The sequence below is a fragment of the Asparagus officinalis genome, chromosome 6 (assembly GCF_001876935.1).
Source record: "Asparagus officinalis chromosome 6, Aspof.V1, whole genome shotgun sequence".
In the NCBI taxonomy this organism is placed as follows: Eukaryota; Viridiplantae; Streptophyta; class Magnoliopsida; order Asparagales; family Asparagaceae; genus Asparagus; species Asparagus officinalis.
In genome coordinates this window covers 7,362,479-7,372,871 of record NC_033799.1, presented here as the reverse complement: position 1 = coordinate 7,372,871, position 10,393 = coordinate 7,362,479, and the positions used below count along the sequence as shown (strand labels likewise).

The window sequence follows — 10,393 nt, the reverse complement described above, 5'->3', positions numbered from 1 at the left end:
CGGTGAGATCGCCGGAGGAGGTGGAGAGGGGGCGGCGGGGGAGGAGGAGGGAGGAGAAACAAATGGAGGCGGGCTGGAACTTCGTTTGGGTCCGGCTCGGTTTGGATTTTGCTGCTGGTTCTGGTTTAGGAAGTTGAACCGGAGAGGTTAAATTAGTAGCTGACACGAAGAATCCCCTTTTTTTTCAGTTTTTTTTTAAAGTTAATCTGAGAGTAGAATATACTTCAGCACTAAGGTTTTTCTTCTGGGCGTCCACACTAAGTGAAAAAAATAGAGAGAAATGAATAGCAAATGAGCTTTCGCGATTTGAAATAGAAAATAGAGAGAAATGAATAGCAAATGAGCTTTCTTGATTTGAAATAATTTCTCTCGTTCCCACTTCTCTCTTTGGCTCCTGCATTCCTAAAGAGTGCCTGCAGGCGCCCGATAGAAGAACCATACACACCCTTTCCTGATGCAGGTAAGTTTTAATTTGATATGAACAATTTCGATGTCCGCTGACTTTAGATCTTTTCACATTTTCTCTTTTCTACTTTTACTTACCAACATGGGCGAGATCCCAATATACTATACGGAGGCGGAATGCAATTCAATGTACAATCAACTGTGACAGACTCTTTAAATTGAAAAGCATTAATTATGAAGTAGACATGTACAAATTTGACACCCATCTTTGCAAACTTGGAAGAGAATTTCATTCACATGAGAAGAAAGCAAAAACAAAGCGAGAAAAAAACCCACACAATATCCAATGGCAACAAGAGATGTCTATTTACAAAATAATCCATTACCCTCTAGTACTACTGCTGCAAGAAGCATTCGCCACTTTGCTCGATCACGATTCGTAGGTGAATTCAGTGAATCTGATAATTAAAAAAAACAGCACTATCGCTCTTCAGATGGCCGACGTAAAGTTGACTGGCCTCTCAATTTTGAAATGTTCTTTCGTAGTTCCATATTCGACACCCGCTCTGCTTCCAAAGCTCGTTCAAGCTGCATATGTGAAAAAATTGCAAAGCTGTCAGACATAGGGACTGGAATGGAGAGGGAAAAACTTCAACTTTTTTACTTGCATGTACAGCAAATTTTGAAGTGATTGATAAGACAAACTCTGAGCTTTCCCTGAATAATTACTAGATGTTATTGGGCATATTTCCCCCTCAACCGAAGATAAAATATAAGGATGAAGAAAGTACCTTGGCTGCTCGAGCACTCCATTCACTCAATATAGCTCTCAGTCTTTCGTTTTCTTCAACATACTGTAGCATTGTTACACACAAGAGAAACACAATTGAGCACACACCGAATTGAAGTATGAATCTTTACAATAAGATAAAACTCTTTCTCAAAATCTTTTTTAAAAATAACTCTGGTTCCACAAAGAACTTGGAAATGTTACTAGAAAACCAGTTCTACCAGGTTTGTTGTGGATAACCAGGAAAATATGGAAAAGGGTTTAAGGTCTTTGGGCTACTCTATGAGAGAATGGATGCTGAGGTTTTCTCAGAAAACCACTTCTTCAAGGTATTATTTGGTAATAAATACCCAAAAGGTTGGCAACATCTAATGAAACCTAATCAATTTATTTTCCAAAGAAATCATGCCAAAATGAGTTGAGAAAGAAAAGGCAAAAATTAAATTTCTCAGTCTTGTTTTTGACACCCAATATGGATCTTGAAAAAAATCATTTCCTGTACCCTTTACATAGTTAGACAAAATAATAAACTTTCTTCCTCCAACTTCTTTTCATTCGCCTTCAAACTTGCCATAGGTTTAACATCGATCCAAACTTTTACATGGATACTATGCGTACCTGGTTGTTCATCACACGAATCTGCTGGATCTCAGAGTCCCTCTCAGCAATTATATTTCGGGCAAGGCGTAGCTCTGATTGCACTTGATTCATCTGCAGTTTTATAACTTGTCATTGGAAACTTAAAGATGACATTATATTTTGTTTTATCATAATGAGAAAATTGAACATTATTCTACCATAAAGTACTAGTTACAACAAAAAGCAATATGCCCAAAGAGCGGAGATGAAGACAGTCATCGCCCATCAGTGAAAATCATGAAGAAAGAGCCAAAAGCAACACGTGTAGTTTCTAATAATCTCTATTAGCACTTGTGGACAATTGTTGTTGATAAAATTAATAGAAGAAAGGATTTAAGCAACTGATCCCAAGAATGTAAGGATCCATAAATTAATTTGCTCCCAGCATTATAGAATTAAAAGACAACACAGTGCAAATGATACAGTTCTAATAAAATATATCTTATTTTCCAAACCTAGTACAAACAGCTCAACTACTAAAATTTCTACGATATGACATGCGACTAGAATTCTTATACAAGTTCTCCGTCATTCATGATAATAGATAAATACAGTTAACAAACCAAGGCTGTCATCAGGGTCCATCCAATGCTTCATAAAACATAGCAACCAGCAGCATTTTCCCATGAAAATAAGACAGGATCCTCTATAGAGCAGAATTCTAAGTTACCCATTAGAGAAAGTTGAAAAACAGTAACTGAAATATTGACCAAATACTGATAGTATTAATAGGGCATACCTGGTCAAGGCAAGAGGAAGGCTGCCATAAAATTTAAGAGGTAGTTTTTTGTCTATAGGCTTACATTACTGCAGGGGGAGGAAGATCGTTATCCAGGGAAGGTAAAGAATTTGAAGATTAACTTACTGCAGTATATATGTAGATGTTGAAAGCGAAGCAAAAAAAGTGGAACCTAGGCTCCTTAACCGATCAGGGGTAGAACAGACAGTTGAAAACATCCTAGTGAACAAGTAATGTGTATGTTTGTGATTCATCTGAAACAGAGGTTAATCACCAATTTTCATAATATAAATGTACAATGTGAGGAAATGAGGCAACTGAAGGATGATTGCGACCTCTACTTTGGATTGTTGGAGACATGAAGCAGCAGTATGTTATCTTGTCTTTTTTTTCTTTTTTTCCTTAGCGATAATTTCAGTTTATCCCATTCAGCAATGTCCAATTGGACTGGATTGAAATAGTCCTGACCTTCAATCAACATTTTGCCCAGAATGATAGAATAAGAAATAATCATATATTAGTATATTACTGCATATCTTTTACTGGGTCAATTTAAACTAATGACGCCAAATTCTATTACTTCAATCGCCTCACATTCATAATGATAATTATATAACATGAAGCTTGAACTGTGAGATTTACCTCAGCAGATAGAGCTCGTAATTCTTGATCACGAGCAGCCAGGAGATGTGCAAGATCAACCTGCATAGACAAGAAAAAGTCTGATAAATCCAAGCTGCAATTAGGAGTATAAGAGCCTGGTTTATATATATTTGTATTAAAAGAAATGCATAAAAGATGGAATTCTGCAACCGATGAACCTAGCAATGGAAACCAATTAATTTTGATTTTCTTGATATGTTCATGTCACATGTCAATGCAATTATATGCATTAACATATATTGGTGAGGTCACCACCAAGGGGGTGATGTTTTTTTTTTTTTTTTTTTTTTGGGGGGGGGGGGGGGGGGGGGTAAGTGCTCATTTCCTCCAAGTAGAGAATAGAATGGCAATTAAGTGCAAAAAATAGAATCATAAAACCATTGCCAGTATAGATTGAAAATGTGTTTTCAAAAAAAAAGGTGTTTTCAAGTAATATATAATAATATAAACTATAGTGTAAATTTGTGTAACAATAAAAATTCCAATTATTTAATTGTTGATATATAGTGTCCTTAAATGCCTGTTTCTTTCTAATGCTTCTCAAGCAATAAAAAGCAACTTTACCAACCCAAATTAACATATTATATTTGGAGCTCGAGATGTCAATGCTAAAGCAAGAGGCTACCATCAGTTTTCTACTATATTTTCACCTCTCACAATTCTTTTACTTTTTTGTCAACATAAATTTTGGATATTTCTTAATTTAACACCCCAACCATTCAGTTGATAATCCCCCAACTATCAAATCATGATCCTGTATCACTTACATAAGTGGTGCTTCCAACCAAAATCAGTAAGATACGGGGATAAGAGAAGAAATGTTACTACTAACCTGAGGGGTGCTGCCATCATCAGATCGCTGGTATTTGCTCAAACATTCTTGTAACCGTAGAACCTAATATGAAGAGACATGATTAGCAACAAACAAGATGTAAACCAAACATTATAAATAATCCCAACTTATCAGTATATCCTCTACTAAACAGTGTCATGGAATAAACAACTTGAGGATGACCCATCTCTTCAAATGTAATATATACCTCCTCACTCAAATAGTGAAGGTTTTCCCGTTGATATTGCAGAAGTGCCATCTGTTGATCTGAAAGACGGCCACCATCATGATATCTAATAGCCATGAATTTTACACGATGAGATTCCAAGAAAGGAGGCAGTGTGAAACAAACTATTTGATAAACTTAAACGAGAACACATAAATAACCCATCTGTGGTCTCTACTATTTAATAACGATGAAACAATAGAATGAAAAGAATAATGCCTAAGACAGCTTCAAAAGGTTTCTTTTTTTTTAAAGCAAGGAAAAAAGATAGAAGCTGGCATGTCGTAGTTGCCATTCACCATTTCTCAACCAAAAAGAGATAAAATTCACACCTTAACCACAAGCAAATTGGCTGATTTGGTCAAATTTGCCTAAATATTGAAGACGCACCACTTATAAATTTTTGGATCCAACTTCATCCCTTACACCATAAAGATCAATACAAACTGTACGTTATAACAGAAAAGGCAATCAAATAGTAAAAGCCAACTATGCATGCACAGGCAGGCTTCAAACTAAATCCAGACATCACTTGAAAGTTCTTTTGTGTGACTGCACCTGTAAATAAAAGTCACAAGAGGTATCTCTTGCGGCTTTATCACCCTTCCTCTTCATGTTTTTGTTAATATGACCTATCCAGGCTCCTTATTGCTCTGTGCATAAAAACACTCAGATAAACGATAGATGTAGAAGCAAGTTTCAAACCAAATCCACATATAGGAAACTTGAAAACTCAGAGAACCATTTGCTTGTAAAGAAATCATATTAAGCTCACTGTAAACTTCCGCTCTATACAGCTGTACACAAAAGCCAGAGAAGATTGTGGCTTTATCACCCTTCCCATTCACTTGCTATTAACCCTGGTCCCATGTCATTTCATATGCAGTTTCTCCTTCTTGCATTGGAAATCCTTTTTCTTCGTAGTTTTGGGCTAAGTTTTGGAGATTAAATTCAACAAGTGTTCCACTACAACTGATATGGTTTAACTGGGTAATGAGGACTAAAGGGAACAAGTTTTAGCATGTTATTTGTTAAATTACCTTCCCTCTTGCTTCATTTTTTTCATGCAGATCAAATTTTCAAGAGCCAATTTTCAAATTTATCATACTACTGTCCGGTTCACTGACTTCATCATGTGTCATCGCACATTGTCCCATTTTTCAACTTTTATTAGACAGATTATATCTTCATATATTATCTTTAACATCATTCACAAGCAAAAGATTTCTGCATGTGAAAACCTGATCCAGATGGGTAACAGCGGAAGAAACCTTTGTTTTCCTAAGTGTGAAGTGGATTTTCACTTGGATGTATGAGAAAGTCCGAGTGATATCCCATACGAACATATATTCATTTAGGATTTGAGACTGGGATAAGTTCATTTGTCTGGACATATATAAATACATGCCTCTCCCAGTTCAAACTAAAAAGAATAATACTTAGAAAGCCAACCCTTTCATTGTTTTATTGAGGAAAACAGAAGTATTGATTTCTCTTACCTAAGATCTTCCATCGAACTTGACGGCTGTAATGCAGAATAAAGTGACTTCAAAACATCAGGTTGGCCATTCAATGAATTGTACTGATGGACACATCCTGTGTATCATGAAAAAAAACACATAACAAAAATAATGATCAATAACACACAACACATGAAAGTGAAGGAATGCGCCAAAGGATATGTAGTATCTAAGTTATCAACTTATTGCATGGTCTTTTGATCAAGTATTCTGGTCCGTTGTAGTCTACAGTCGTGTTCAAATGTTAAACAAGTGATTTTGATAGACTGCTGTGAGTTCCTGGGGCTGAGGCCTAATTAACAATCCTAGCTCATAACTTGGTGAAGAATAATGAAATTTAAACTATATATTATATTTATTTGTCACCCCATCATGCGTATTTGGGCCTACCAAATGAGTAGTTGCACATATTATCATATATGAAATGAGACGAGATTGTTTTGCATCCTTTAACGGGTGGTATTGGTCAATTCATCCTTTAAAATAATGATTATCTAATGCCAGGTAAATAGGATCCGAAAGTAACAGAAAGTAAGGGGCAATGTAAAGAAAAGGGAAACAATTAGATCCTTCTTTGCTCCATTTACCACTTAAGGTGCTTCTGCTAGACTTCTTCCCTTTACAATGAAATTTCATTTTTCTTTTATCACTGCATTTAGTTCTACAGGTTTCACATGTAACAATAGGTGTATCATCTATAAAGATAAAATCAGAAAATGAGACCAGTTGAACAAGTTGGGTACAAGCGTCCAGCATTGCAACAGTTTGTTTCTTTATTAGAATTTAACAAAAAAAAATTAAGAGAACATGGAAAATCAATATGGCCTCGTGTGGCTCTTAGGCTGAGTTCTGCATAAAAGAAATTCCTTATAGCAAATATTATCTTCTTATCTCTTCGTATAGCCTCTTTCATAGTATAGAAAAAATTGGAGGTCTGCTCCTATGTCCATAAGCTTTAAACTTAAAGATTCCGAAACCAAGTCTAACTGGGCTACTCTCTAGCCATCAATATTTTATGACAACATTCTCTCTTTCAAGTACATATAATCTCCAACAAACTAATAGAGGCATGAAGTCCAGTTGACATCAAGACTTGACCAGTTCTTTTGTGGAACATTCTTGACCTTAAGTCATGCAGCACATTCAACTTCATTTTGATGGTTAGGCTTGGAGAGCATGATGATGAAAATTACATGTAGGCTAACAAGGGATGAACTATGTACCATATTGATGGAAGTATTATGTATAAGAGATTGCATATGATTCATGGATAATACATAAACTTTGTATTGTTTACAATAAGTATTTAATTAAAGAATAACCTATTGAGATGCTTTAATTATTTTTCATCAACTCTGTTGTAGAGCCACTCACCTATGTATACACTCATGAAACATCCTGCACATATGACTTCAGCAACTATCACTATCCTGCAGAAGACATTGCAAATGGTAAGCGTTGTGCATTAACTTAGATTTTTCTCTTGTGCTACAATATATTATAGCAGATAAAGTCCAGCCACAAACATGCATATGAAGCCACACTGAAAAAGCACATGAATTTCATTCAATTTGCAATGTCAGAAAAAAATTACTTATCACATCATTAATTACATTTGGCCAAATAGGAACCGCCACATGATCTGTATCAGGCCTGTACAAAAACCTCAAACCAGATGCCATGCTTACCACCCAGGATTCAGCAATGTGAAAAACATGAGAACGGACTCATACACGCAACAGGCAGAAAACATGTCAAAATTGATACAAGCTTCGTGTTCTGTAAACATAATTATTTACATCATATCACAATGATTCTCTCCATTAACAATCCTAGTCCATAGTAAGTTATGATTAGGAAGTATACCCAGCTGAGTTGTAAACATAAAGAAGAATAGATTGATGGTAACAGACAGTGGTTCACACAAATGTAAGATAAGCAGTAAGATAGGTTACTAAGATATGGAATGCAGCATGTCCAGCATAACAAACATATAGAAATGTGTAATCAACAGTAACCTTAAGAAAAACTTGCTACAGATTTATCTGATTCATAATTATATGCTTTAAATATGAACCATACCTCAGCAATGTAGAGAGCGACAATATATGGAGATGTGGCTGCCAGACGACAACAAGAAGCATCAAAGCAGTTCCTACACAAAGTTAACAAGGAAAAGTTAAAATTCCACATGCGTTCTATGAAATACAAAACATATCAGCAATGGTTTTTCGTGGCAGCTATAAAAGGTAAAAAGTAAATTCGTGAAGTATCAATCTCATTTTGACATGCCAGAGAAAGGAAAGGAGGAATCCCGCAAAAAGTGTAACACCACTATCCATGTAAAACAGGAGGCATAATTCTTCTAAATAACCAATAATTTTGATATTTAACTGAGAAAATCCCATACCGGACACCAACAGTTACGTGAAGTTTCGTCAGAGAATTTAAGAGAACCAATATAGAGAGAACTGTTGCACAAATTTGTGCACTGACAGAATGGCAGGCAACTTAATAGCACTATAAATCCAGCAGTCTATAATGTGATAAACAAGACTGGTCGTCTGCACCTCCATTATTAAATAAATAAATAAAGGACGTGCTTACATGATTGCTAATGGATGCTATTTGGAGGGAGAGAATGTCATCCAGGACACAATGTGATGAGATCCATACAAAAATAAATGGTAATGAGTGGTCTTCTTGACAAATTAAAAGTCTTCCTTACGAGAATACATTAATGTAGATGTGATGAACAATGAAGGTCTCATGATTGAGATAGGTACAATTGTGAATGATCATGAACAAAGCAAACAGCAATTAGATGCATTTAAGTGCAGAAGATTTTGATCAAAGTGACTTCAACAGCCTACTTTCTTGCAGCATCTAAATAGTGATGTGTTTCCAAACAGTACATAAACATATTGCAACACGAATAATATGTTCTGCAATTCCAAGCTATTAATAATTATATATTTTGGATAAATATGCATAATGCTTAGACCATCCAAGTAGAAAGTATTTCTGCAGATAGTATTACTATGATTCTTAAGCACTTTGTACAGCAGTCGAGTTGCAAAGTAAAACCATGACAGGTACACATACCATAAGCAACAGCGGCAAATGGAAGGCGAGAAATGTGCTTCAACTTCTGGCTGAAAATGTAATAGCCCTACATCCCACAACCTTGATATCAGATATACGAACACAGTTGAAAGCAATGTTGAAGAAAACAAGCTATGTAACTCTTATTCCATGTTATATAAAATAGCAAAGCTTAAACGCTATGAAGAATTTTTAGATATCGCAGGCACATTGTAGAAACATTATGTTGTTTCAATACAATGTACACTGTTTTTATAATGTACGCTATTTCAATAAACATGCATTGTTTCAATATAATCTATGCTTTTTCAATATAACTTATATTAGAGACTTGAGAATATTTTCTATTACTTTGTTTGAAACTTGAAGTATTTAAGTACTAGATGCCTTTGTGATGCACAAGATTAAGGTATTACAACATTGTTGCATGCACATTGTGGTAATATTATGATTTGAAATGGTAATATCATCATTTGAAATAACTATACAAGATGAACACCCATCAAGATCATTTTCTCATTGGGAACTAAAAAGTAAGTCGAAACAAGTGCATGTAACTACATCCAAGATAAACCATCTTAATAATAAATGAGTTAGGTATGGATAACAGCATGGAAGCTAGAAAAGCATGGATATTATTTGTTTCTCCGGGATATAGTTTAGGAATGACAACCAATGTTGCATTTCTGCAATCAGTGGCAGTTATTTTATTAGAATAACAACCTTAAACGAAGAAATACTGAAACTTATAATTCTTCAATATGGCGGATCCACCTCTTCATCACAAGCCAGGAAATACCAAATAATGATGAAGATTTGAGTGCCGCCTTACATTATAACAATTTTCCCAATTGTAGACATGATAAACATTAAAGCAACAATTGCTTTATAAACTTTCAGACAATAGGAACGAGAAGAAAGTTCATATAAATTTACAAAAAACAAGTTGTCCAATATGCACTGCAAGCTTTACAGCACTTACCTGCAAACGAACTTTTCTGACTTGATAAACCCAATATTGCTGAAATATGCCTGAAATTCAGTTGTTGACAAATACAGGTGATTACTAATCAGGTCTATGATCCTTAAAAAATTTAGCTCATTAATACTGTTACAGAAACTCATATCCAATACAAGGCTCTTAGCACTTCAGATGATGCAAAGAGGTAAAACAAGGTAGATGCTGATCAAAGATAAGTCCATCATTCTATAAAGCAATCACTTCTTACTGACATGCCTTGATGGAATTGACTGTTACACGTGTCAGAAATTTTGCACGTATGGATGAGTTGATTAACTGATTAACTGGTCAGTTTAGGAGGAACAGGAATATAAAGCAAGATAAAGCCTGATTGTGAACCTGTAATCATTAGAAGAATGACATTACAACTGCACAGGAGTGTTGAAGTCAGTTTTGGTAAAAGGAAAAATATCCAAGGTGCCGCTGCAGCCACAACAGCGTAACCTGCCTAGA

The 10,393-nt window shown here is 35.3% G+C and overlaps 1 protein-coding gene across 1 annotated transcript in view; it reads right to left on the bottom strand.

Annotated features, from left to right (window-relative positions):
• The window catches only part of LOC109845237, a 17,621-nt gene continuing 7,835 nt past the window's right edge, over positions 608 to 10,393 (bottom strand). The window contains exons 3-14 of the mRNA XM_020414457.1: positions 10,280 to 10,388; positions 9,902 to 9,951; positions 8,920 to 8,986; positions 7,897 to 7,969; positions 7,189 to 7,244; positions 5,794 to 5,890; positions 4,277 to 4,361; positions 4,069 to 4,131; positions 3,216 to 3,275; positions 1,814 to 1,906; positions 1,197 to 1,259; positions 608 to 993 (exon numbers count right to left, since the gene is read on the bottom strand). Coding sequence (XP_020270046.1) covers positions 886 to 993; positions 1,197 to 1,259; positions 1,814 to 1,906; positions 3,216 to 3,275; positions 4,069 to 4,131; positions 4,277 to 4,361; positions 5,794 to 5,890; positions 7,189 to 7,244; positions 7,897 to 7,969; positions 8,920 to 8,986; positions 9,902 to 9,951; positions 10,280 to 10,388 — 924 coding nt within the window. The 3' untranslated portion in view covers positions 608 to 885. The remainder of the gene's footprint in view (positions 994 to 1,196; positions 1,260 to 1,813; positions 1,907 to 3,215; positions 3,276 to 4,068; positions 4,132 to 4,276; positions 4,362 to 5,793; positions 5,891 to 7,188; positions 7,245 to 7,896; positions 7,970 to 8,919; positions 8,987 to 9,901; positions 9,952 to 10,279; positions 10,389 to 10,393) is intronic.